This window comes from Emys orbicularis, chromosome 22 (genome assembly GCF_028017835.1).
Source record: "Emys orbicularis isolate rEmyOrb1 chromosome 22, rEmyOrb1.hap1, whole genome shotgun sequence".
Classification (NCBI taxonomy): Eukaryota; Metazoa; Chordata; order Testudines; family Emydidae; genus Emys; species Emys orbicularis.
Window position 1 is genome coordinate 22,529,565 of NC_088704.1, and position 27,829 is coordinate 22,557,393.

General features: G+C 46.5%; 4 protein-coding genes across 6 annotated transcripts in view; 2 read left to right on the forward strand and 2 right to left on the reverse strand.

Annotated features, from left to right (window-relative positions):
- Positions 1-17,116, reverse strand: part of KLHL21 (kelch like family member 21) — a 33,448-nt gene extending 16,332 nt beyond the window's left edge. Inside the window, exon 1 of one of the 2 annotated variants that reach the window (XM_065421438.1) lies at positions 17,052-17,116. In XM_065421438.1, the coding sequence (XP_065277510.1) occupies positions 17,052-17,116 (65 nt within the window). Of the gene's footprint in view, positions 1-7,206; positions 7,545-17,051 lie in introns of those variants that run through there. The other variant, XM_065421437.1, reaches the window with a different exon arrangement.
- On the forward strand, positions 8,281-13,107 carry PHF13 (PHD finger protein 13). The gene is made up of 4 exons (XM_065421116.1): positions 8,281-8,343; positions 9,325-9,426; positions 10,330-10,882; positions 12,433-13,107. The coding sequence occupies exons 1-4, from the start codon at positions 8,281-8,283 to the stop codon at positions 12,657-12,659; spliced, it is 945 nt and encodes a 314-aa protein (XP_065277188.1). The 3' UTR covers positions 12,660-13,107.
- Positions 16,078-24,286, forward strand: THAP3 (THAP domain containing 3). Of its 2 annotated transcripts, XR_010562330.1 has the most exons (5): positions 16,078-16,186; positions 17,069-17,261; positions 19,315-19,410; positions 20,181-20,534; positions 24,202-24,286. XR_010562330.1 is itself a non-coding variant. In XM_065421441.1 (4 exons), the coding sequence occupies exons 1-4, from the start codon at positions 16,110-16,112 to the stop codon at positions 20,472-20,474; spliced, it is 660 nt and encodes a 219-aa protein (XP_065277513.1). In that variant the 5' UTR covers positions 16,078-16,109; the 3' UTR covers positions 20,475-21,033. The 2 variants fall into 2 exon arrangements, 1 of the variants encoding a protein (XP_065277513.1); XM_065421441.1 differs by lacking the exon at positions 24,202-24,286 and having other exon boundaries at positions 20,181-21,033.
- Positions 21,498-27,829, reverse strand: part of DNAJC11 (DnaJ heat shock protein family (Hsp40) member C11) — a 74,885-nt gene continuing 68,553 nt past the window's right edge. Inside the window, exons 12-16 of the mRNA XM_065421440.1 lie at positions 27,499-27,568; positions 26,471-26,528; positions 24,766-24,908; positions 23,832-23,961; positions 21,498-23,322 (exon numbers count right to left, since the gene is read on the reverse strand). Coding sequence (XP_065277512.1) covers positions 23,297-23,322; positions 23,832-23,961; positions 24,766-24,908; positions 26,471-26,528; positions 27,499-27,568 — 427 coding nt within the window. The 3' untranslated portion in view covers positions 21,498-23,296. The remainder of the gene's footprint in view (positions 23,323-23,831; positions 23,962-24,765; positions 24,909-26,470; positions 26,529-27,498; positions 27,569-27,829) is intronic.

Sequence of the window (27,829 nt, forward strand, 5' to 3'; positions counted from 1 at the left end):
ACCTGAGAAGGGTCCCTCCTGCTGGCCACCGGACACGGAGCCAGCTGCACTGGCCGCTACGGAAGTCACAGAATCCGTGACTTCCATGACAGACACACAGCCTTACTCACTCGCAAATACATTTGTTTTCTTATTTTCCACCTTCAAACCTTCCATTTCCCCCCTTTATTTGGGGATCTCTGACAATCTAGTAAGAGAGCTTTTGGAGTGCTCAGCTGCAGGTCTACAAATGGGATAATGATATAGTCTTAGGAAATAAAAAAAGGAGTTCTGTATGCATCCTACTATTTGCACTGCAAATATATGCTATAAAAATTCCTTGCTAGATTCATTCTGCAGGACAAATATTTTCACAGAACTGTAACAAAATTAAGCCTTTAAACGCCGGATGCTGCATTCTTTGTGCAGTCCAAGCACCCATTGCAGCCAGGGAAGCGAATAGCTCCGTTCACACCAGATACGCATCTACAAGGACTGCTGTGCACATGCAAGAACTAACAACCCACAGAGATTTAGTATCTGTCACAAAATGCAGTGTACGGTCTTCATGGGATTGAAGGGACAAAAGTCCAGGTTAGACGCCTTGGGATGGCACAGCAACAGCTCCTTGTTCTGGCTCTAGCATCCACAACATACCTCTAATGGGAATCTACCTTAGGACATTAACAAATAACATAATTACAGCCATGTGGCAAAATGTCTCCACAAATGAAGTCCCTCACTACAAGAATTCTAAATACTACACAGACTAAGTAACAATCTAGTCTATGAAATAATGTCTTAAAAATATAAATATAATTACAAAATAGCTTAGCTAGTTTACTCTTTTCTGGCTCTAAACAGGACTATAATTATGGAACAATCTTAGGAACAATTTAAAGAAAGGAAGAAAAAGAAAAGGTTCCTCAAAGAGAAACTGTCCTCAAGTCAGGGAAACTGGATAAGCTGAACATCCTTTAAAACATTCCTACCTACATTCCTCAAATGTGGAGACTTAGCAAGATGAATTATGTAACGTGCTATCAAACTACTGCTCAGTATTTTCTACACTTCAGTCTTAGAAAGAGAGTCCAGATTTAAAGTTAATAAGAATAAGACTGAACTGGATTTGGGCTGTATGTTGACAGAGCAGGGTGAATTGATTTAAATCAAAGCTTTAAATAATTGATTTTAATCTTGTTTTGCATTTGTACTTTTTAGTTATATTCCTAACAAAAAGTAGATTAATTGCTTGGTAAGAAATAAAACATGTGGGTTTGCAAATAGATATAATGCTTACACTAAATTTGGTACTTTCTGCTAACCAGGGGGTAAATAAATGTGTATACATATAGTGTAAGCAATTATATAGTTTAATATGTTTATTCCAATTAATGTTTGCATTTTGTATTACGTTAAATGGTGAATGATGCATTTCTTATTTACCAGATGATTTTTTTTACTTGTGATTTGTGTCAAGTTTGATTTGGATGGAAAATGAAATGAAATTTAAAATGCACAAAAATGTTTTAAAATGAACAGATAAATAAAACTAGCTTAAATGTGCTGGATATATGAGAAAAAAGTAAGTATCAAAACTTGTTTGGCATTTTAAAATGATGAAACAAAGTATCTGTAGTTAGTGAACTGAACTGATTGTTTCTGGTCACTTTTGTCGATCTGGGCCCACGTCCTTCAAAAATTTAGATTTAGCAGAGCTCATCATCTCATACCTCATTTTTAATCATTGATTGGAAAAGGAAAAGAAGCTTTCCTGATTTTTCAATCACAGCTGGCTTCTCAACTTTGAAAGAGCTAGTAACTGAACTGAATGGGATGAATAAACTGAAAATAAAATATACCCTCTGCACCAGCAAAAGAGGCTACTGCTATGAAAAGCTGGTTTAGCACTTAAAATCTGGTTCCAGATGCTTAGCCAGTGATTTCCTCTAGGTCAGTGGTTTGACTTTCTTTAAAACTTTGGCAACAAACGTGTACTGCCTGAACTTTAATTTAATTTAATGTAACCAATTAATAGATTTTAGTAAATTTATACTTAACACAGATTGTCAATTTTAATGTAATTTTAAATAATGTATTTTTTAAAAATGTATTTAATTTAATAAATCTGATTTAAATAAATTTGATTTTTTTTTTTAAATCACTGATTTTTCCACCCTGTTTGAGAGAGCATATGTACATAAGCTTGATAATTTTATGAATACCACTACGTAGTCCTGCATCCATGCCATCTGGGGCTGGGATTTTGTCAGATATCATATGTAAGCAATATTAGGTCTGGTCAATATTTGCATAGGAGACCACCATTTGCAGCCAAAGCAAAAACCCAAGTGATGGCAGAAGTGCTATGGGTGATTTAGTATGGGTGTTCTTCCTTCCGAGTCGGTGGCTGGGGCCTAAGCTCTATGGGGCTGTGAAACTATCAGCCGGAGAGGCAAACTCAAGCTCAAGCCCCTGACCACTTTTAGTCACTGAAGGCCTGTGCATTTTTTGCACAAGTTGAGGTGTTAGCCCTGGGGTCCTGGCTAAATTCCAACTCATATTTACATTGTGTTTTTAAATCCTCCCATGTGTATTAAATTTGTTTTTTCTTCACTAAGAAAATTCAGCTGTCATATAATGCCTGCTGCATTCCACTCTGGCCAGTGATCCCTATTCATACTAAATCTAAAGCATCTTGGAATCTTTCTGGATAAGAGGGTCCTATATAATGTACAGCATTAAATATATTGCTTACAGGATACAAAAGTAATTAGGATTCCTTTAAACAAACAGTATTTTAATACTAACTTATTATTACATTAAGAATTGAAATGCAGCAAAAGCACAGAAAATAATGTAAAGGAAGGAAAGTTAAGTTCCTACAGATACTAGACACTGCAAGTTAAGATACAAATAATAATAAAACCCTGCTCACATAGGAATCCTAACTGATATCAGGGCCACATTATGCTAGGCACTATTTGAACAAAGGCTGAGACAGTCTCTGTCCTGAACAGTTTACAATTTAATAGAAAAGATAAAAGATGGAGAGGGGAGAGATATAACATACTAGCAGAGCGAACAATATGATGTTCTGCAAGTGTCATGTTAGCGCCACAATATTCTTTTGGGGGTGGGGCAGAGGGTATTATTGGGAAGGAATCAGAGAGAGACAAAGGAAAGGAGAGAGGGCACTGAAGGGGGCAGGGATAAGTGAAGGGAGGAAAGGGGGGGAAGAAAGGGAGCATGGGAGGCAGGTGGAATAAGGTTGAAGTAAAGAGACTGAAAGGAGGAAATGGACAGCTAATCAGCAAAGGGGAAAAACTTCTAGAGGATTTTGATTGAGGCGTTTGAGGTTGTTAGTTAAGAGTGGTGGGCTCATATAGGATATACTATTAAGTGGACCATATTGCAAAGTGGTTTGGGCAGAAAACCGAATCAAACATTATGTACATTTGTCTTTTTGTCGTGTTTTACATATTTTTAACATCTTAGATAGATGTCTTTAATACATTTAATGAAAGAGCCAGAAAGCCATGTCTCCTTCACGCAGGAATTGTTAATCAGTCCAAAGGAGGAATAGCTGTAACATATAGAACGATGGTAACTGATAGTGGGGCATTAATGCAACAGATTCTGGCACTGTAACAGTTTTTCTCCAGCTCCCATTTGGCAGCAGACTTGGTTTCACGTTAGAAGAGATTAAATGTATTCTGGAAACGTCTATCAGAGTAGAAGATATGATTGTGTAGAGCTGGCAAAATAGGAAATGAGACAAGTCAAACAGCAAAAACATTTTAAAATAATAGCACTTTCTCAGTATTGAACTAATCCCAAAGAACTAGAAAATTAAAAAAGAACCAGGGAGAGAAAACATCTTACAGAGTTACATAAAACAGATACGCTGATAGTTTTTCTGGAAGAAATTGAACCCTGCAGAAGAAAAGCAGTGGAATTACTAAATGGGCTAGCCTGGAAAAGTAAAGTAAAAGTTTGGAAAGTGTGGTGCTTCTGAGTAGACATAGACCGAGTGTCTATCTCTATAGAATATTTAACAGAGCGCAATTTTGTTTCCTAATTTAAAACTGATTGTTATGTAAATAGAATTTTTTTATACCTTCCTCTGGTGATTCACAGTTTACTCTATCACCCTAAGAAGATACATAAAACAATGAAAATAGCCACTTAACTATTGCTGCACAGCAACTAGCAGATACTGTTTTCCAGAGCTGTGCATATTCATACACATATGATCATTGTAGTTTGCCCAAGTTCTGTTCCAGGGGGAATCCCCTTTCCCCCAAAAGATGAGAGGGGAATTCAGCCTTTATGGCTCATTAAATCATTGACCTTTCTGCAGACATTGCCAACAGAGAGACCAGTTAGTAATAAAGTTTTTTATTTTTTCCATCCTGATATCCACAGTGGGAACACTATTGTAACCCCCAGCGCTTTTGTTTCAGGCCACCATATAGACATCAAATGTGAACTGCTTTCAATGACTACCTCAGCTTCCTTTAACAGAGAAAACATATAATTTCAGGTGTAAAATGCTATCTGCTCTGAATCCTGAAATGTCAGAGAACAAACCTCAACTAATAGAGACAGCTGTAAGAAAAGCTGACAGCAGCAATAAACCGGAGCTGATGTTGCCAGATTTAGGATGTAATTCCATGTAGTTTACCAAGACCAGCAGCACAAACTTTCTCACCTAAAGTATACATAAAGTTAGGTTGCTGTACTTGTGATGGGGCTAGGGTTAGACTCGGGCCTCTCCAATCAGCGGGCATAGCCAGTGCACTGAGGGTATTTGCAAAAAGAAGAAAGCAAAATAATGTGTTTCTTTAAAAAATGTAAGTAGGTTTTCATCATGACTGAAAAGGAATCAGTTGCCTTTTACAAACAAATATTAGGACATTTGTCACATCTCGTTTCTAAATTAAGTTATTTTTCAAAAGTACGTTGGCATAAGAATGGATTCTTCACCAGTGTACAGTGACTATTGATCAAAACTCAAGTTGCACACAATGCCTTCCTTTCCTCCTTGATGATCTTACACATTACTTACTAGACTCTCACCACATGATTTCCTAAGTTCCAGGGCAAGGCAAATATGCAGGTACACAGGAAAAAAGGCAGTACTGTTCCTTGCCCATAGATGGACTGGACACACAGCTATTAGCAGCAGCATTCCCAGCTCTAAGTAGTTGCTGACACATTACTTTCACAGACAGGATGTGGCAAGAAAGCTAGAACAGTCTGGAACTTAAAGTGCAGAAAGCTACAATCATACAAGCTTACTGTTCAGAATTTCACATAAAATTTGAATGATACATGCAACATGACTCAGCAGCCGTCTCTCATTAACATTATAATTTAGTACTACACTAATATGATTCATCTGCTCTTAAAAAAACAAAAAAAGTATGTAAGTGTTTTGAGAGAGATTGCCAAAGCTGAAGAAGTCTAAAATTAGATCTGTTCTGTTTTGTTTGGTGAGCAATCAATCACATGCTTCTTGTGTGTCCCCTCTTCTCTGCCTGCCCCCTTTTACTGAACAGGCAAAGGATTCAAATGTGCAAGAAACAAACTGAGGAAGGGGCTCCTCATCAAGCTTCAGATATAGAAGAGGAAAAACAATTCTAAAAAACCAACGAGGATCCGGTGGCACCTTAAAGACCAACAGATTTATCTGGGCATAAGCTTTCGTGGGTAAAAAACCCACTTCTAACTCTACCACTTCAGGGGAAAGGGTTTGACGCAGGAAAAAAAGAACAAGAAGATTTAATTTGACACTTTGAAGAATGTCCTTCTAATGTAAAGTTTCACTGTTGAACCCTAAAGAACCTGTTTTGCACCACTTTATTTTGTTGTTCACAGATTACTAACACCAGGGCATGGTTCTCAGGAGACAGGTTTGGTGAGATTTTATTATATGCCACTTGCTTTGTGTTCGGTTACAACAGAGAATTTAACTTTTTTTTATTACAAGTAAAAGTCAAATTAGTAAAAAACAAAAACAAAAAAAAACACTATTGAAAACTGGGTGCTACAGATGCTCATTATCTCCACCTAAAACAGGGGACAACAACAGATTACTGTCTTGGAAAAGAGGTATCTAGAACTACATTAATAACTCACAAGAGTGTTCCTTAAATCCTGGATTATATTTCGGAATAAGATTTTCCTTGGCTGCCAGATGCTCATGCTCTTTACCTAACTGATTAATTTCCACAGAGACACTTTGCAGAAACTGATTTTATATATATGTATAATTTCAGTGGATAATACTGATTTATTTATAAACTTTTAAATTTTCACAGTTGTGCAAAATTATGGGGAGAATCAATTAGTTAATGACAGACCCTGAGGTTCAAAAAAGCTTTATAGCTGTCAAAACACAAAATGTCAATTCACATGTCAAAATATATAAAGTAAATAACCATATATGAAACTCTAGTAAGTTGTCAAGCAGTATTTTTCATACTTTGCCTGTCAATTTTAATTATCAATGGAAATATTTTTGAGCGTTTGTGTGTGTACAGTAACAATGACATTTACCAATACAAATCTAATCCTTCCAATCCTATATAGCTCTATAAAAAGAAAGAACTGGGGAGGAGGGAAGAAGAGAGAAAACGAGACAGCAGAGAAGCCAAGAGCTTAGGAGAACTGTTCCTGTCTCACGGAGTCAGAGTTGATCTGACAGCTCTACCCAACGTCTCCTCCGGCACTGCCCCCACAAGGCCCCCATCCTGCAAAGGCACGCGCTTACCTTTGGGCACAAGCCCCGCTGCCGGCACAGCTACTCTCGGTGCATGAAGCGCAGCAGGCGCCTGCCCCTTGCGGGGTGAGTCTGGGTCCGGACTCCGGTCTGAGAGAGGCGGGAGCGTCGGACGCCCGGCGGGCCCGGCAGCACCCTGCTGCCTGGGCGAGGCTTGGCGCCGCGGAGCCCTGTCGCGGGGCAGCGGCACGGCCTGGTGGCGCGCCCCGCCCGGTCACGGCCAGGAAGCGCGGTCCCGCCTGGGAGAGGCAGGCCCCTGCACTCCGGCCCGACTGCGGTCACTCCGCCAGGGGCCGGGCCTGCCGCCTCACCCCGCCCGGAGCCTCGTGACAGGCCCTCGTGGGGGCAGGCCCAGGGGAGGAGCCTTCCCGTACCCCCACACGGCCGGGGGCGAACGGAACAAGACCCTCTGCCCCGTCCCGCTGCCGCCCCGCGCTTACCGCTCCAAGCGCCGCCGCCACAGCAGCACCCCCGACCGGCGGGCCTGAGGCGCGGGAGGCATGCTGGGGGCTGTAGTTCTCTCCGGGACTACAACTCCCGGCAGCCCCTGCGCCGAGTCCCGCCGGAGCCGCTCGTGGGGAGGGCGAACTACAGCTCCCAGCAACCCCTCGGCCTCACACGGCGCCCGCCCCCTTTCCCTCCTCCCTTCCACCGGTACCGGGCGGTTCGAGGTGTCGGCGCTGCCGGGCGAGATCGAACTGATTCGTCGGTATCGGGCCCGCGCTCCGGGCAGCACCTGGACCCACCTGCCCGACCCCGGCCGCCTGCGCTGGGACATGGACCCCGACCCCTGCGCCTCCCCCTTCCCCCCTGAGGTGAGCCCGGGGCCGTCTCCCCGCTGACCCCTGCCCCTCCTCGTGCCGGAGCCCGGGACCTGCCCCGCGGCAGCCGCCCTCCCCTCCCCGCTCAGCGATCCCCGGGCCCCGGCCCCTCAGCGATAGCCTCCACCCAGAGCCCCGCCCACCCCAGGGCCGTGGCCCCCCTCAGGGATCCCCCATCCACCCGAGGGCCCCTCTGCCCAGAGATCCGCCACCTGCCCCAGGGCCCCCGAGATCTCCCAACCCCTCTCAGGCGCCGATCTCCCACCCGGCCCCTTCCCCCCCAGCGGTCCCCACCCACCCGAGGGCCTCGACCCCCCGCTCAGAGATTTCCCCCCAGCTCCCTTGCCCCTCCCCCAGTCTTCCACGCTGGGCTCTGACCCTCTTCCTCCTCAGAAATTCTCCCCCTCCCAGTGCCCTGAGCACCACGCCCACCCAGAGAGCTGCCCCTCCCAGCTCAGAACCCAGGGCTGAAACACCTTGCTGAACTTGGGGCTCTGATCCCCCTCTACACCTCTCCAAACCCTCGTGGAGAGCCATTTCTTGCACCCTCTTTCCCCATCTGAGCCCCCCCCCCCCCCATCACTGGGATTTAATCCCCTCTTCCCAGGAGTCAGAGCCCCTCATCCAATGATCTGGTCCCCTTCAGAGTCTTCCACTCCATGTCTGCTGTCTAATCCTCCTCCCCCATCACAGATGGAGGAGATTTTGCGGTTGCTTCCAGTGCTGCTCCCCATGCAGAAATGGCTTCTTTGGACAGTGACTTTCTCAGGCAGTGTCCAGTGCAGACAGGGAAATAGGGAAGATTGCAGGCGGGGAGGACAGGATTTCTCAACATCCTGTCTTGCTTTTTGACAGTTCAGTTCAAAGTGTGGGTTGGGACTAGATACACCTCTACCCCGATATAACGCTGTCCTCGGGAGCCAAAAAATCTTACCGCGTTATAGGTGAAACCGCGTTATATCGAACTTGCTTTGATCCGCTGGAGCGTGCAGCCCCCCCCCCCGAGCACTGCTTTACTGCGTTATATCCGAATTCGTGTTATATCTGGGTAGAGGTGTACAAATATATTCCGTATTTGTTTGTATTTCACTGGGGTTGGGGATGGAAGGGTTATCATGAAACTGGGCATTGGATAGTTCTTTGGAGTCTCAATACAAAAATATAAAAAACTGTAAGCCCTGAAGAAGTATTCTGTGTCCAGGCAGACTCTCCATGTGTAGTTAGTCTGCTGTTTCCAGGAGCTTTGAGTTCTGGGTAGGAGCCATGATGTAGACTTTGCACCAGAAAGAGAACAGCAATCAGTGAATTTAACTTATCAGTTACATTAACAGGATGTGCAGATTTCACAGTACCCAAACAGCTGTTTTAGTGACTGGTTAGCTTCTTCCCTGTCCTTAATAGCTGACTTTAAAGAAGAATTTGTGTTCAATACAATATTAGACCCCAACGCCGTTAGAAACCACTGCTGGAAACAGGCATGTGGGAATACCTAGAAGGGGAGCCAGACAAACCTGAGAATTCAATTTCAGCAAAAAGCCCTGACAAGCATGTTAAATCACAGGATTGCCCCAAGGTGCCCTCTCTTGCATTTTGACTATATAAGAGACACTCTGAAACTATCAATCTCAGAGGTGGATATCCATGTGTACAAAATCCTTATGTTGTCTCTGATTTGACGTTATCGCTGGTTTGTTCAGAAATTTCATGTTAATGTTCTGGTTGCTGTCTCTTTAACAGGATTTTTCTCCCAGCTCCAAGAGACACAGAACTGTGGAAGATTTCAACAAATTTTGCACCTTTGTCTTGGCATATGCTGGCTACATCCCCTACCCACAAGAGGTAATGGTGCAGCAACTCAATCTTTATTTTATTTCAGGTACACATTGCTATAGCTAGTGCTGTTGATAGGTTAAATGTTATCAGGGTGACAAGCATGGTATAAATACCTAGATAGATAAAGTGGATGTGTTTGAGGGGTAAGGTCCTGTAAAAGCTCCTGATGGGACAAAAAGGAACCCACTGGCCTGTGATGTTCCGAAACAAATTATGGAACTTGGAACGTGACTGGATATTGTCAGCCTCCCACCTGAGCCACAAATGTCCCTACACTTATAAAGTTAAATGTAATCCTCAGGCTCCTGGAATATGATGTAATCTCTTCTTTAATCAAAAGTGAGGCAGTCCAAACCGCTGTCTTGCTTGAGGGGACAGAAAAAAGTTTAAAGGTTAGTAAGTACCATTTCTGTTTAAATTATTTGATTGGTGAATGATTTCTGTGCAGTGTAAAAATATTATGTTAGAGGTATTCATGCCAGAGTCCCCTCCCTTTTGTATCCTAGGCCTAGGCAGCCACAAACTTCAGATTGCCACGCAACCTTTAAAATGAGCCAATTGTTTTCCTTGTCTGGAATTCCCAGCAGGAGCTTAGGATACAAAGCACTTGGAAGGAATTGGGAGTCTGGACTCCTGGAAACACTTTACTGAAAATTATTTAGTGCCTTTAACACTCAGCTGTACCTGTCCTGGGCCACAGGTAAGGATGAGAGAAGGTAAATAATGTAGGCTAGTGGCTGGATAAGTGGAGATTATCTGATTTTTAGTTAGACAGGGAGCCTGTTGTGAGAGGTATAGATCCTTCCCCATCCTCCCTCTTCAAAAAGGTGGGTGTAATAAGTGGTTGTCTAAGAGGTTTATTATCAACTCTAAAATTATACTCACATCTGGTCTCTTAATATTTTCTAGGAGACCCCCTTGAGGAGCAGCCCCAGCCCCCCCAATAGTACTGGAGGTACCATCGACAGTGATAGCTGGGACCCCCGATTCAATGACCTCCCTTCTGCTGTCTCCCTGCCAGTCAAGAGCAGAAAGAGCTTTAGTCAGCTCAAGCGAGCAAAACCATACGTTTCCCTATTCCAGCGGGCAAAACCGAGCAGCTTTCTGGCAGAGCGAAAGCAAACCGATAAGATCAGAAAGAAGAAAAAACTGAAGAGAAGAGAAACGGAAGCGCCTGTGGAGGAAGAATACGGGGGGAAGCTGCTGAAGCTAGAGGCGGAGGATTCTTATGTTGAGACCCCCATGAGTCCCTCATCTGAGGGTGATCCTCAGTCTGTGACTGACCATTGCTCAGTTTGGGACTCTGACACTCCTTCCAATGTCTCGTACCCTCCTGAGACTGCTGAGCAGGGCATGGAGATACAGAGTGTGGGCAAACGCACAGTCATACGGCAGGGCAAGCAGGTTGTGTTTCGGGATGAGGATGGCACTGGTGATGATGAGGACATTATGGTGGATTCAGGTAAACAACCCTGCTAAGGGGAGATATATGTGAGGTGTTTAGTCAGATTGAGATCATAGGTGGCTATCATCTTTCTATCTAGTATGTTATTAGCACTCAACTCCTCTATAAAATGGGATAGTGCAGATCTGTCTCCTGGGGGGATTTAAGGACAAAATTCATTAGTGTTTGCAAAGCACTTTTAGATCTTTGGATAGAAGTGGGTAGAGAAGAGCAAAGAATGTTTATTGCTTAGTGACCTAGCACCTGAATTAAGCTTTCCAGACTCTGAGGTGAGGGTTTCTTCCCATAAACTGTGTTTTCTGAGAGGCTTAATGTAAACTGGACGGAAAGTTGGAAGCTAGTTTTGGGAGTTGAGCCCTTTTCTTTCCATATTTACCCTCTGGGTTTGCTGAGATTCTGTCCTAGAGCAAGGTGCAGGAGGCAGTAGAGGGTGCAAACTACAGCTTCTGGCATGCCCTGGAAAGGACTTGTCAATTTCCTCCTGCTGGACATTCACCAGGCTGCTGTATTTAGGTCCCAGCACTGGACCCATGAGCTCTTAAGCTTTCCTGACTCTGAGTGGAGTTCAGGCACTGATTCTAGGCACACTTTCAGGGTGCACATTCACTTTCTAACACCCTTTTCTGAAAGCAGAGACTCTGCAGTCCAACTGCCTAGGCCTTGAGATGAGTTCTGTCTTCCCCGAAACTCCACAGTTGCATCACATCCTGCCTAGAGCTCTAACCATGTGGGCACCCTGGCTTCCAATTTACTTCTTCAGGGACACATGATCATTGAAGCAGATGAACACACACTTTGCAGAAGGTTTCTAACACAATTACCCTACATACTGATGTATGCAAAATAAAAAAACAGCTACACACCAGTCCCTGTTTTACTTTTCTCGCCACTCTTGAGTATTTTTGGGGTTTGGGTCAGCATCCTTTCAGGGTGTCCAGGATACTCTTCCTACAGCTCAAGGCTTGTCCTTCATAATATGGAGTATCTTTCTCTCCTGCAGGCAGCTTCCTCCAGCCTTAGCTGGTTCTACCTTCAAAAAGTTCCTTCTGTTAAAAAAGCATGGCCCTTTGTTGCTCTCTCATGCCCCAAGCTTCTTTTGTCTGTCTGACCAGCCCAATCTCTGTGTTTTAAAGGGCTGTCTGTACCCACACCTCATCTTTGTTCCCTCCACTGGGGAAGTTGGAGGAAAAATGGTTTTATCTAGGATGCAGTTACTCCTTTGTTCTGTACAGGCAAGGTCTGTTCAGGTGTGGTAGTCTTTAATTACTGACCTATTCAGAGATAGACGTGTAGGGTCCACTCCCATCTCCTGAGCATAAGGAGTATGAGGCAAGAACACAGTGCAGTTTACCATAATGGCGTCAATGTACAGAGTTCATAATTACAAACGGAACTCATAGACTGAACAGTGACAGATTCCCCAAATCATCACAGGCCTGTAGGGACTGCCTTTAAACCACGGAGTAAGTTCAGCGCCAAAAGGGAGAGTTCGGCGTGCAGCAGGAGGAAAGAAGTAATAGTTTTAACTCACTGTTTTTTCCTTCCAGATGATGATTCCTGGGATCTCGTGACCTGTTTCTGCATGAAACCTTTTGCTGGACGGCCAATGATTGAATGTAATGAGTGTCACACCTGGATTCACCTCTCCTGTGCCAAAATCCGCAAATCAAATGTTCCAGAGGTCTATGTCTGCCAGAAATGCCGGGACTCCAAGTTTGATATTCGCCGCTCAAACCGCTCCCGGATAGGTTCACGCAGGCGTTTTCTGGACTAGTGGAGGGAACTACCGTGCCGGCATACTGCTTGGGCAGATTAGCCATGCAAAACACAGAATTCCAGCCAGGGGGGCAAGAGAGCTCCTCTGAACTGCAGTTGCTCAGGCAAAAGTGTCTGTCTGTGTAAACAGACATAAGGTATTCAATGTCTTTGATTGCCAGAGCGGGAAGAGGCCTGCTGGCCAAAATTTCTGCTAGAGGCTGAATAGCTTTAGCAGGGACACACTAAGCTCCCCAGGTTCAGTTGGATTTTGTCCAGTTCAGACTATGAATGGGATGATGATTTGGGAGTGTTTACCTTTGCTACCTATCAATTTTCATCCCACTGGGAAAGTGTTAAGAACGTGCAAGACTTCTAGGTGCTGAAGAAAATAATCATCCTCCAGAGCAGGAGGAGAGAAATCTCTGAAGAGTCTGAAAATAAACAGCCATATGTTTTATTGTAATACTAGACCTGCCCATTTGTCCATATGTATCAATCTTAAGAATTTCTGAAGGCTCCTTCAGAGTGAACTTGAATGCACACTGAACTCACATGTGACTTGCCTCCCCTTCAGCTGGGTAGTAGGAGAGTATCCATTGAGTTCTATGATTTGGCTTTGTTTCTGCTAAAACCAGTTAGTTCCCACAGCTCTATGGACTGTTGTCTTTAAAAGAGAGATACAGACCTTTCTTTTTTCTGGGTGGGCTGTACTGGAGGTGGCCATGTCAGTTTTCTTCCTTAGTTAAGCTGCGTTCTCTTAAAACCATTTTCATGATTTTGTTTTGCATGAGTGACTCAAACATGAGGTTGTGGGCTGCCATCCACTCTGTTCCACAGCCCTGTGTGGTGTCTCATTTCAGAGATCTCAGCTGAAAAGCATTGTTTTAGGAGACACCAATTCCCTTCCCTCCTCCAGCCCGGAAGTAAAGCTTGGGCTGCACAGTGGGCCTTGATAAATTAAAATCTAGGAATTTAGGCAGACCTAGTTTGGATTTGGGCTGTCCCCATCTGAGTACTGGGGCTGGGTTTACCTGCATTTTCATTAATGGTTTCCTGGGCTGGATTTGTAAATTTTTGAACTGGTGGATGCACATACATTAATTTGCTCCCATTTGTATATTAGGGCATCCAGCCCAATCCTGGATAGATGGCCTATGCAACTGGCAAGGAGGGCTGCAGTTGAGAGAACAATCCAGAGCTGCAGAGGATAAGGGAATGCATTGGGACCAGAAAATGTTTATATCTTGTGACTGCCCTTTTAGGGAGCAGAAAGCGCAGTGGTCACTGGTCTAGAGAATGCTTCAGGGAAACAAGACTGGTACGTGAGGCCACTAAGGTGTAGGCCTTATTTCCTTTTAAATGACCAAATTGAAAATACATTGTATTTATTGCACAAACTGGATCTTTGTTCTTGAGAGAATTCTCCTAAATCATATGATGCTTAATGAACAATGGACATTCTGTCCTGTCAGACTATTAGATGAGCGGGAGTCACTAACTGATGTTCATTTATATCTGAAAGAAGACAGAACTGCCAGGAATCAATGCAGCAGATGCTTTGTATCAGACTGACACATTATTTGAATACTGATTTATCAGGAAAAACATCCTGGCAGTGTCAGGGACCCCCTTTGGACATTTAACACTAGGCTGCGCAGAGTACTAGAACAGATTGTATAGCATAGTCCTACAATGCCCAGGGCCTTGATTAGATGGGACCTAATGATGGAAAAGATCCATTACTTTTTATCATTATGATCGAACTGCACTATTGTATTTTACTGTCCATTTTAAAACTTGGTGCAGTTTGAAAAGCCCATAAAATTAATTTGATTTATAGCTGCAGCAATTGAAATCTGGTTTTATAAACAGCTCCACTAAAATCTAAGACAACCATGATACACTACCTACCAGAAGCTAAATGGAACCAGGAGTTTGCCAAAGATTTGCGTCATAGGGCTGTCTTCTGCAGCCAGATAAATAACCACAGTTCCCAAGTGTTGCTGTTTTCACTACAACATACAAGGCTTTGGAAGAAGATTCTGTTCACAGTCTGTATAAGGGTTTGACCTGATGCAAGTGTTGGCATCTTTGTGTCTACGGCACATCTGCAGTACAATTGGACCACTGTAGGATAAGTTTCTGTTGTTCTATGGGAGAAATACAAGAAACTGCCAAGTGAGCTGCCTCTGTTTCTTAGAGGTTCAAGATTACTTTTAACTCTTTTGACTCTTGTTCTGTTACCTTTGCAGATTTACCCCAATAGATGGTGTCTGACAACCCCAGCATGTTACAATGTTAGTAGAAGAAGGAACAACCATGTCCGTGTGTTTTGAGTTAATCACTTTCATCTATGTATGATTACAAGTTAATTCAGAGCTTTATTTTTTCATTAAAAGTGGTTATTTTAACAAATGGTGCTTTTTTCCTTAAAAATATGAAGCATCCATTAATGGGATCATTTTCTCTTTTGCTTTTTCCTCCCTCGGTTTGAAGTTAGGATTCTATTATGTTTCCATAGTGGACAGAAGCCCTAATAAGTGTCCAGTAGGGTAGGTGATGGAAAACATCCATCTGGCAGAGCTTGCAATATACAAAATCAAATGATCTAGGGAGGGTGGGGAGTGATGCCATCAAATATACACAATTTTATATATATATTGTTCTTTATCAAGGAGGGAGGGGAAAGAGTTGCAAAAGAGAGGGAAGCAGCTGGTGTCTGCTGTGGTGCAATGGATGGTGGTGGGGATACAAGAAGGGCTGACTTGATGAGAAGATGATCTTGGCAGCTGTATTTTTCTTGTCTACTGCTGATGGGCTGAGGGCAAGGTGGGAGGCAAGGGGCCCGCTCAGAGGTAGGGCGGCCGTACTGCTGCCAACTGAGGATTGGAGTGTTGACGCTCGAGCTATTGGGCAATTTTTTACCGGCCCAGCTCCTGCAGCCCTGCAAGCCAGGGGGGACCTCAGCTCCCGCACAAAGCGACGCCCTCCCCGCAGGGGGCGGAGGCAGCCCGACCCAGGGCGGGGGGGGGGGCGCTGAGCTGCCTGGGGGTCACGGGCGGGGCGGGGCAGGGAAGCCGGCGCTCGCTGTCGTTTCTCCGCGATGCCGCCCCCCCCCTGCTCCCCACGGACGCGGCCCAGGCGCAACAGGTGGAGCACGAGTGATCCGCTCCTCCCCTCAGGCGATTGCTCGAACTACAGCTCCCAGCCTGCCCTGCGGCCCAGGGACTACAGCTCCCAGCCTGCCCTGCGCACAACCCGTCAGGGGACGCTGGGAGCAGGCGTGAAAGAAGGGAAAGGCCGTCATTGCCGGGCGGAGTCTCTCTCGCTCGCTCTGCCCCGTGGGGGAGGGGTAAAGCAGACCGCTTGGCCCCCGCGCGGGAAATCCGCCCCGGAAGGCGCGTACTGCAGGGGCGCCTAGGGTCCGAGGAGGGGGCGCAGCCATCTTTGTTGGGGGCAACGCGCGATGCCCAAATCGTGCGCGGCGCTTCGGTGCAGTAACCGCTATAGCAGCCGCTGCCGGCAGCAGCTCACCTTCCACAGGTACCGCCCGATCCCTCCCCTTCTCCCAGGTACCGGGGCCCGCCCCCCCTTGTACCGGGGCCGGGCCCCTGCCCCTCTCCTTCCCCCTTCCCTCAGGTACCGGGGCCGGGCCCCTCTCCTTCCCCCTTCCCTCAGGTACCGGGGCCCGACCCCTCCCCTTCCCTCAGGTACCGGGGCCGGGCCCCTCTCCTTCCCCCTTCCCTCAGGTACCGGGGCCGGGCCCCTCTCCTTCCCCCTTCCCTCAGGTACCGGGGCCCGACCCCTCCCCTTCTCCCAGGTACCGGGGCCGGGCCCCTCTCCTTCCCCCTTCCCTCAGGTACCGGGGCCGGGCCCCTCTCCTTCCCCCTTCCCTCAGGTACCGGGGCCCGACCCCTCCCCTTCTCCCAGGTACCGGGGCCCGCCCCCCTTGTACCGGGGCCGGGCCCCTGCCCCTCTCCTTCCCCCTTCCCTCAGGTACCGGGGCCGGGCCCCTGCCCCTCTCCTTCCCCCTTCCCTCAGGTACCGGGGCCGGGCCCCTGCCCCTCTCCTTCCCCCTTCCCTCAGGTACCGGGGCCGGGCCCCTCTCCTTCCCCCTTCCCTCAGGTACCGGGGCCGGGCCCCTCTCCGTCCCCCTTCCCTCAGGTACCGGGCCCCGCCCCCCTTGTACCGGGCCCGGGCCCCGCCCCCCTTGTACCGGGCCCGGGCCCCGCCCCCCTTGTACCGGGCCCGGGCCCCGCCCCCCTTGTACCGGGCCCGGGCCCCGCCCCCCTTGTACCGGGCCCGGGCCCCGCCCCCCTTGTACCGGGCCCGGGCCCCGCCCCCCTTGTACCGGGGCCCGGCCCCTCCCCTAGATACCGGGGCCGGTCTCCCCCCCGCCCAGCCTCACCCCGCTGTCTCCCGCAGGTTCCCGTTCAGCCGGCCCGAGCTGCTGGCGCGCTGGGTGGGGAACATTGGCCGTGGCGATTTCCAGCCCAGCTCGCACACGGTGCTCTGCTCGCAGCACTTCCAGCCTGACTGCTTCAGCGCCTTCGGCAACCGCACCAACCTCAAGCCCAACGCCGTGCCCACACTCTTCGCCTTCCCCCGCACCGTCAGGGTGAGCCGGGCAGGGCCGCGGTCGAGGGTTGCCAATTTCGGTTGGATGTATTCCTGGAGATTTCATCACATGACAGTCTTTAATTAAAGATTAATTCCTGGAGACTTGGTAACCCTACCAGGTTCTAGTCCTGGTTGTGGGAGAGGGGTGGGAGCTAGTGGGTAGAGCAGGGGCTGTGAGAGACACTGGGGAGCTTATTGGACACTACTCCCCCCCTTCTTTTTCTGTACAATGGGGACAACGTAACGGACACGGCTCTGTCCTCCCCCACAAAGGGCATCACTTCATTTCACATCCCATGTGAACTGTTCCTCAGGGTCCCAAATGCTTTGCCCCTTGCATTAGTCAAGGAGCCACTCCCTGCTATGGATTTTTATGATGAAGTCAATTCCCAATCACTGTTAACCTAAGCCTGCTCCCACTGAAATCAGTAGTAAAAATGCCATATCTAGTAGGAGAGTGGTCAGATCTAGTTGTGTGTTTAATATACTTGGGCTGCTGGCAGTGCTGGGAAAATACTAGGTGCTCCTGTTAATAATAGCAATTAATCTTTAGCTGCTCTCCTTACACTTACAACTTGTCAATATGTTGCAACAACAAATATTCTGATTTCTACCCTGTGAAAGAGGTTCTTGAAAAATGGCATCCTGCACACAAATTCCTTCTTATATATGGAGATATACCTATCTCATAGAACTGGAAGGGACCCTGAAAGGTCATCCAGTCCAGCCCCCTGCCTTCACTAGCAGGACCAAGTACTGATTTTGCCCCAGATCCCTAAGTGGCCCCCTCAAGGATTGAACTCACATCCCTGGGTTTAGCAGGCCAAGGCTCAATATCCCTCCCCTCAAAGTGAATTCCCACACATTTATTCATGCAAACCATACACGTTTAAAATACTGACAGATGACGGAAGCATGTTCTACTCTCCTTGTAACAATTCAAATAGTACATAAGACAAAACTACAATGACTCTTGGCTAGAGTAACCACAAGTTCCCTCCCCCTCAGTTCTAGCTAAAAACCTGACAAGTGCTATTCTACAAACTCCCCTACCCCTTTCAAAAGTAAAGGGGGAGAAGAGATCCTACCAGGTCTGAGAGGGATGCTAGTTCACCTGGAATTGATTGTTTATATAAGGTCAGTTATAACTAACCCACAAAGAGTTTATGCATGTATACACATCACCCAGTCTTATTCCCATTTTGTTTAGTCAAACATGAAACGGGAAGTTTTTGTTAAAACCTTGTGTGAAGCTTAAGGCTACAATACTACATTGTCTTGAGGACCATGATCATTTTTTATTGCTGTCTTTTTTCCTTGGAGAACCAAGAATGTTGTATGTGGTTTCCTTCCAAATGGGAGTCAGACTTGGACAGCAAGTAGCACTGGGATTCTCAGAAATGTCACACGAACCTGAGGGCCTTGTCCTCACTATAGCAAATCAGGAAGGAGACGAGCCCTCTACAATACATGATGCTGAGGATTCCAAATTGCCTACTGTACATTTGTCCCTTCCAGCCTTTGGCACCTTTTTTTTTTAACCTGAGGGCAACGCTGCATTTTGCTGTACAGCACATGGTGATTCTCTAGGATTTGGGGTTCCTTCTCACTGAATACCCCCTTTTTGTAGATACACCTCTACCTCGATAGAACGCTGTCCTCGGGAGCCAAAAAATCTTACCGCGTTATATTGAACTTGCTTTGATCCACCGGAGTGCGCAGCCCCCCCCCCCCCCCGGAGCACTGCTTTACCGCGTTATATCGGGGTGGAGGTGTACTTGTCTAAATATTCCAAAGGGTGTGAAGCGAGTATTTTCACTGGATGTCATTGGAGCAAGCTAAAATTTCAGTCCCAATTGCTTATCACTTCCATTTTAATTCCAGTTAGTAATTTTGTACTTCATGTTGAAATAAAAATGAAGGCCTAAAGGGAGCATATGGCTCATTTACACTGACTGTCTCTCCTGGAACGGAGATCCCTTTAAGCTGTAATACTAGTGGTGTTGAAAATAAGAGCTGCTTGAGTTTGGGTAATTCCCTGGTCTCTTTAGGACTTTACAAGGACAGAGGATGGAAGGAGATTAGATGAAGAAACTGTTCTGCATCAAGAGCCCCAACCCAGTAGAACAGAGGAACCACTAGAAGAGGTAAGAGAGTTAGTCACTTTACCTCACAGCTTAGGCAAAATCAAACATTTTTGACAGTTACACACAGCTGAGCTCAAAGCACTAGAGAGACAGGGAAGCAGAAATGAGTGAATGTTTTGTTACTTCATATAGAAAAGAACTGGCCGTAGAGGCCCTGTGACTCTTGACTTGAAAACTTAATATGATTCTTACAGAACTGGAGAGCAAGCACCCATTGAGCTTTGGTGACCTGACCTTGTTTCAAGAATAATTCAATTTTCATTAAGTATATTTAGGGGGATTGGGTAAGACTCCAGCCACTGCTAGTTTCTGGGGATTTGACTTCAAACACAGAAGATCCCACGTGAAAAGAGTTCAGTGCTGAGCTTTGGGGATATCTGTCCATTACAAAAACTACCATGCAATTTGCCTGAAAAAAAATTGTCTGGTGGTTACAGCAGGAACTGGGGAGTCAGGAGACCTGGATTATATTGTTGGGTCTGCGACTGACTAGCTGTGTGTTGAGCAAATCACTTCCTCTTACTGTACAATGAGGAGAATGCAAACCTCCCCTGTGAAATATGGAGACACTTTAGTCTCAGAGAGAGAGAAGGGCAAAGTAGCATGACTAGTAGGAAAGCTTCTGCTTGACTCCCAGGATTGGACTAGGGGCTGCTCAGGGTGAGGTGCATTAGTCATGTTGTGGAAGAAGCTTGCGTAGTGTCTCCCTGTATAATACCCATCCAGCCAAGCTCTGCATCCCTCACTTTCACTCCCTGTGTTCTTTTCAGGTTGGCACAACTAAGGCAACAGAAGTGGAGGGCTGGCTGCTGCAATCCAGGCCCCCAGTGCAGAGACACCACCCCGTTCAGACCTCAGATCACAACTATGCTGTCAGTGACTGTGCTTCCTTAAAACAAAAACTTTTCCAGGCACTAGAGGAAAATGAAAAACTGCAAAAACGCCTGAAGGTTAAAAGCATGGCACTGAGGAGGATGTTTGTGCGGCTCCAGGCCTGCAAAAAGGAGCAGCAAAAACACCAGGCCAGACAGCCTGGTGGGAGGGAACAGGGCCTGACTTTCTGAACACTCATCTACCAGCAAGAACTGTGGTTCGACAGGCTGCCGGCTAGAGTACTTTATAGAGTGAGTAACGTACTCACTACTGTTTCTGATGAGCATAGCTTAAAGTTCACATACATCATAACTACCCAGCATGCACATGGTCAAATGAGAACTAGCAAAGGGAGCTTGGCTGAGAAATAGAATGTAAAAAATTCCCGAAACCTGCACTTCTTGCCTCAGCATTTGTAATCTAAATGCCTTTATAATAAAGTAAGAATGCCAGGTGTATACGGGTGTGTGAGAAGAGACTCTGGGAACTTTTCTGGCAATTACATTTAGTTAAGCTAATGTTAAGTCATATAGACATTGTCTTTTCAAGGTGTGAAGTAATTCCAAAGTTGTAGAACTACTGCATGGGCCAGAGACCACTTTTGTAAGTCATGGTGCTAGCTCTTTTCTCCCCATCCCATTCAGTATAATTTATATGAAAATAGATTTTCATGACAGCAAAAACTGTATTATAACTATTTACATCAGGCAAACATCAGTGAGAGGGTAAATGATTTTATTCTTGTATAAAGTTAATGAACTATTGTTTAATGTTTCATCTCTATTCTGTGGCTGGATTTTATCTGCTCTGTTGGGATTTTTTCTTATAATTAACAGCAAATGTTTTACAGCTATTTTATACCTACTACTACTCGCATCTCAGCCTTTACTCAATCCCCACACAATCCTGTTACTGGAAATTCTGTTACAGCAGCCAGAGCAACATCGCTCTACGCACCCTACAAACACAGATGAGACAGTTCCTTCCTAAGAAGAGCTTACATCCGAGACTAAGATACAATAATAAAATAAGCTGGTGGTAGGTGGAAGAGGTGATGCACATTTGAGTATTTTATTGAAGATGCTGGCATCCTGCCCAGCCATCACATAGCAACTTACTGTAAAAACCACCATTCACAGTGGGTCTTGAGGAAGGATTTGAAAGAGGCCAAGCTTGAATTTATAAAAATAACTAACTCACCACCCACAGCTTTCAAAGAGGATTTATTATGACAATACAGTGTTTTCTCTTCCACCAGCTTTAAACAAGGTGAAGTAATCAATGTGTGGAAAATCCATCTGCAGCAAAGGAAACACCAGGGAGTTTTCAACTGAAAATTGATTCAACACAAAATTTATTGCACAGTTGACACTTAGCTTCAGATCAAAAAACACTGTGAGATGGTAGTGAATGAAATGCATTCCTAGAACAGGCGCTGTTCATGCATAAAAAGGTGAGATTTTTCTGATAAAAAAACTGGCAAGCAGCACTTGATTGTAGGAACAAGGAGGGGAGAGAATTATCAGCTTTCCTGGAATAGCTGTGATAAACCTGCTCTTGGACAAGGACTATTGCAAATGAAATTCCCTGATGTGATTTCACGCTTATGAGGGTGAGATAGGACTGACATAAGTAAACACAACAGCAGTTACACTAAAGAAATAAGGGGCCAAGGTGCATGTCAGGAAGTTATTTACTCCAGTAGTTATCAGTAGCAACAATGCCTCTGTCCATATGCGCGTCTTCCTAAATCTCTTGCATATAAATGATAAAGCCGCCCCCCCCCCCGACTGGCCAAGAGTAGAACTACATTTCAGTGCCTGCGTAATAGCCACCACTCTCCCTTTTATATAAATATCTAAAAGTACTAAGATGCCAGATACTTAATAGTGCTATTTCCAGCAGCCCTGCTGCTTTCAGCTATGTTGTTAGAGCAAGAGTGCACCTCTCTAGAGGTAAGATAAATCACAGGCAGGGGTTGCATCCTAAGGCTATTCTAGGGAATCTAGCCACTCAGACTGGTGGCAGTCACTGTTTTGAAGTTTTCAGTTGTTCCTCCTATTTGGCACATCTCTACGCTTTGGTCTGGTTTACTTGTATCAACTTAATTTCCCTCTTTTCCCAGCATAAAATCAGATGGGAAGAGTTGCAGCACCAGAATCAGCGAGGAACAGAACTATTCAGTTAATCTAATTCACTTTTCCCCAAAAAAAGACTTAAAACAACATGCAGTCCTGGGTGAGGAGGAGCAAAATTAATTTGACATGGACAGTGGTTATAATCTATAATTAATCTGGAGTAATAATAGTGCTTGGAACGAATGCTACTGGCAGCTGGATAGAAGCATGCTGAAAAAGGTCCACGTGATTAGGAAAAGCAGAGAACTTCATTCTAAACATACTTGTCCTTAAACAAAAAGTACATTTTAAATAAAGAAGTGGGATGAACAGCACATCCTCTGTCCAGTAACAGGATTGATAGAGAGGATTCTTAGGAGGTGGCCACAAACTTCAGTTTCCCCGTAGGAGCAGAAAGGGTTAAATTAGCTATTTGTTTTCAGTTAACTTAACCCCAACCCTGTAAGCTTGAGGGAAAGGGAAAGCGAAGAGTCCTCCTCCACTTCCCATCTTGCTGACAGTGAGAAGAAACAATGAGACTGGACAAATGAGCTGCAGTTAACTCACAGCAGGAAGGGCTTGGACACATGACAGCTGGGGCTCTACCCGTCACACCTCCCAGCCAGGTGATGGGCACGCAGAGAGCACTGCACATTCTCAGCCATGTTCCCTATTGGCTGCCAAGCCCCAATCCAGGGCAGTATTGCCTTGAAGGTACCTGTAAGAGCAGGTTTTCTCGTTACCCCTTAACATAATTGGTATGACACCGCCTTCTATATGGATCATAAAAATAAAAACATCTCAGTTTCAGTTTCAAACTTGTAGAATCCAGGAGGAAGGTTTTGCAGCTTCTGTTGATTCAGGTACCATACATGACACCCTGCTTTCTCACCACATTAGCCGTCCGCATCAATCCTGTGAGCTGTTAAGAACAAATGGACTCAGTTCATGTTTATTAATAGAGATGTCCTAACTCTCAGCAACATTTACCATAGTGTCAGTTGCAGAACAGAATTACTAGCAGCAAAGGAAATCACTGAATGCAAGACTCTCACCAACTTACAAAAGCATCAAAAGTAAGAGATTGATCACTTAGAAACCAGAATTCTCCAAAGGGTAGCACACAGTCTGAGGTGCCCAAGACTGGTTTAGAAAGGACTTGTACTCTTCGGCCAAATCACAATGCAGCTATTCATTAGAGACATATCCAGAACAGGCTAACTCCTCAAAGCTTATGGCTCCACTGTCCCTGGAAGAGCACTTGCACAATTGAGACATCCTAATTAGCAACAGCAAGACATCACTGATGCCAAACACTGCGATGGAGTGCAGCCCAGTGAATTGTGGGGGGGGCCTGAGGAGATCCTGTCCTCTCTGCTGGAATTGGGGCTTGGTGACTGGAGGAAGGAGAACGCAATCCTTGCTACTCACATTGCTTTGGTATCCTAAGGGCCTCGCTGTCAGCAGACATCACTTGATGTAGAACTCCCCGAAACTGATACAGCACTTTCAAACTCTTCTCTTCGCCCACACACGGGTCATAGAACCCAGGCAGCCCAGCCTTCAACAATGAAAACAACACACTGAGCATTCTCACAGCTCTCCCACAGGTGCTTTTAGGTTACAATAGAAAGAGGGAGTTTTAAAAGGAGTTGAAGCTGGTCTCCTGCACATGGGACACCATCAACACCAACTAATTAATGTAAAACATTAGTTAAAGACACTTTCAATTACATCTGCCTAAAGGTTGGTTTTATAATTAAATTTTCCTATTTTATTAAATATTTTTCTCCCCCTGCAGCTGAGTGAGAGACTCTCACAAACAACAAGGGAAACTGACTGTGTAGGGAAATCAGCAGAAGTGACTACGAAGTGCAGCCAAGGTAAAGTAAATTCAAAGTAAATAAAAAAATAATTCTCCCCTTTAATCTTTCTGCTAGTGGTTTTAGGCATTATTTATAACAATAGCAGGTAAATAATTTTCAGACATGTAATTTTCAAGATGACAGTGTCCCTTTAACATCCAACATTAGTTAAATGCATCTGATTCTCCCACTGACCTACAGTAGTTATTACATATCTGATAATATAATTGAGCGAGGCCTTCCATTCCTATACAAGCCATGGACATTCAGGAAAAGTGTCAGCTCTGTTAGGTGTTCATGGTGGTTATTTAAACTCTATCATTTAAGAGTACTTTAGAGCAGCTCTTTTTGTGGATGCATTTGTTCTGGATTAGAGTTTACTTCTAGTTTGTTTGCCTGCACTCTGCCAGGGGAGGATGAGGTGGTGCAGGACTGGGATGTGCAGGGCCTGCAGCAAAGGTTAACACGCACGAGGCAATTCAGCACATGTCATTGCATACCTTGGAGGCCTCTGTGAGGATAAGCTTAGAGTCCTTCACCAAGCACTGCAGGGGCACGGTCACATCTATGACTTTCACTTTCTCGTTCTTCCTGCTATTGTCATTGACAAACTTCCCATACCAGGCATTCACTATTATCAAACCTGCATTCCACACAAGAACAAAGATATGGCAAAAGGCTCCCCCAGGCACCTGTAGAGAAACTAATGAAGAGATCAGCCCCCCCCCCCCCCCCCCCCCCCCCCCCCAGCATTCTTCTCATACTGCCAGAGGGAACTGTTTTCAAGAAAGAGTGTTGGAAGGGCAAATACAGAGCTTTCCTCAAAAAAATTCAAAATCATGCACAATGCTAGGCCAAGCACAACCTGGGAACGAAAGGAGTATTTCAACTAGGACTTAAGGAAAATTCCTGCACTGACCTGATCCCCCTATAACACCAAATCAAATGAGTGGTGAACCTCCCCCAGGGATTGAGGCACATACAACACCCCCCGAATCCCACTTCCCCACCCAGGGCCATCCCAAGGTAGAGCCACATTGCCACTTTAACAGTCGTCATTAAGATCTGGAGTTAACCATATGGACATAAAAGTGGCAGCTCCCACTTCTCAGATCGTTTCAGGCTGTCTGCAGACTCAGGAAGATGTCACTACATCAATTATGCTCACTTCACTTTTGGAACATTATCTTTGCAAGTGTAAACCCTAGGAAATTAATTAAAGAATTCAGATTCTAGATCGGGGTGGGCAAAGTATGCCCGCGGGCCACATCCGGCCCACGAACCGATTTAATTCAGCCCTCGAGCTCCTGCTGGGAAGCAGGGTCTGGGGCTTGCCCCGCTCCCGCGCTGCAGCTGGGGAGCGGGATCGGGGGCCGCTCCGCACATGCATGCCACGCCTCCACATGGCTCCCAGAAGCAGCTGCATGTCCCCCCTCCAGCTCCTACGTTTAGGGGCAGCCAGGGGGCTCCACGCGCTGCCCCTGCCCCAAGCGCCGCCCCCACAGCTCCTGCGGACAGGGCGGCGTGCAGAGCCACCTGGCCGCACCTCTGTGTAGGAGCCAGAGGGGGAACACGCTGCTGCTTCCGGGAGCTGCACCCCTGAGCCCCTCCCGCGCCCCAACCCCCTTCCCTAGCTCTGATCCCCCTCCCGCCCTCCGAACCCCTCGATCCCCACCCGGAGCACCTTCCTGCATCCCAAACCCCTCATCTCCAGCCCCACCCCAGAGCCTGCACCCCCAGCCAGAGCTTCCCCCCCCACCATGTCCCAACCCTCTGCCCCAGCCCTGATCCCCCTCCAGCCTCCGAACTGCTCAGGCCCAGCCTGGAGCACTTTCTACACCCCAAATCCTTCATCCCAGCCCCACCCCAGAGCCTGCATCTCCAGCTGAAGCCCACACCCCAACCCCCTGCTCCAGCCTGGATCCCCCTCCTGCACCCTGAACTCCTCATTTCTGGCCCCACACCTGAGCCTGCACCCCCAGCCAGAGCCCTCACCCCCCCCGCACCCCAACACCAATTTCATGAGCATTCATGACCCACCATACAATTTTCATACCCAGATGTGGCCCTCGGGCCAAAAAGTTTGCCCACCCTTAATACCTATTTTCCACTTCTCTCCCCAGCCCTCCAATCTCTATAGGGATCCCACTCCCCCTTCCTCTCCTCAAACCCTTCAGAACAAGTAAGTCATGCTGCACTTTTTACCCATCCTGGCTTCCTCTGCCTCAATTATCCTCCGGACGGACTCCTGCATTAACCGAACCTGCCACAACACAAAGGACAAAACAAAATTCAGCAGTCAGATTCCATTTAAAACAGCTATGAACCCCAAGTGGGAATAGTTTCCTTTAGCTGAGAAGGCTCATGAGGGATGAGTGAATTAGGAAGACACCTGCAGACCAGGGCCTGGGCATTGTCTCAGAGCTCACCTGCGCATAAATATGAAAATGAAGATCAGGACAAAAACACAGGGAAGGGGGAAATGCCTCAAACTGCCCTGGGGTTGCGGTGACAGAGCATGGGAATGTTAGGGACCACAGGACGGCTCCAAGTCATGTCTGGAGATCATCCAATCCATGGGTAGAGTGTCTCAGAGAAATTAAAGAGTGCCAGCAATTGTGGCTTGCGGGAGGCTCTGTATTCTGTTGCCCTTGCCAATGACAGCAGCACACTCAGCTACTGGGGTGAAGGGGAAGACTCAGTCTTACTTCCTGGGCTGGGGGGCAGTGACAGGTTCTTCCCCCATCCCCACCCCAGGGCAGGAGATGGGAGCAGGGAGGAGCAAAGTTAACATCCTGTGGCTCACCGGGGGGGCACAGAGCTGCCATGAGACGCTTGGCTCTTTCTGCCCCCTTCTCTACTGTGAGAATGGTCCTGAGGGGAGGTGGAAAAGCTCTGCCTGCTGCTACAGCAGTCATGATTGGCTACTCCGCCCCAGGAGGCGGGCAAATGTGGAAGGCAGCCAGTCAGGGAGGGGATTTTTCCCCCAGGCAGGGCTAAAATCCCCAAGAGGACTGGAGCTCCTCATATCATCACTAGACTGGCTCCAGCCCTGGCAAAAATCACACCACTCGAAATCGCAAGGATTGGCAACACTGCGGGTGGTATAAGTTCTGCAAATGAAACTGGGGACACAGCTGGAGAACAAAGTGGGTGGCATATGCTGTATGGAACAATATAACCAAGGATGAAACTAACAGGTAAGACTGGGGATGGAGGAATGGACCACTTACTGCAGCTTCCGCCTCCTGCTTCTTCTGTTGGACATCACTGGCTGTACTTTCCCTTTGTTTCTCCAACTCTCTGACATGAGGAAGTTGAACAACACATTAGTTATAGGCATTAAATACGATTCAGTGCAAGGATGCACTTCCCATGTCAGTGCCTTAATGATCCTACAGACCTCACTCACTCAGGCTGGTTTCAAGGCCTCCGTTGGAGATTCTTTACAGCGATCATCCTTCAGGCTCCCCATTTTAACTCCCAATACAACAATTGTACCGCAGATAAATGCCCCTAAACCTGCCACCCTGCTTCCAAAAGCAATTGAATAGGAAAGCCCAG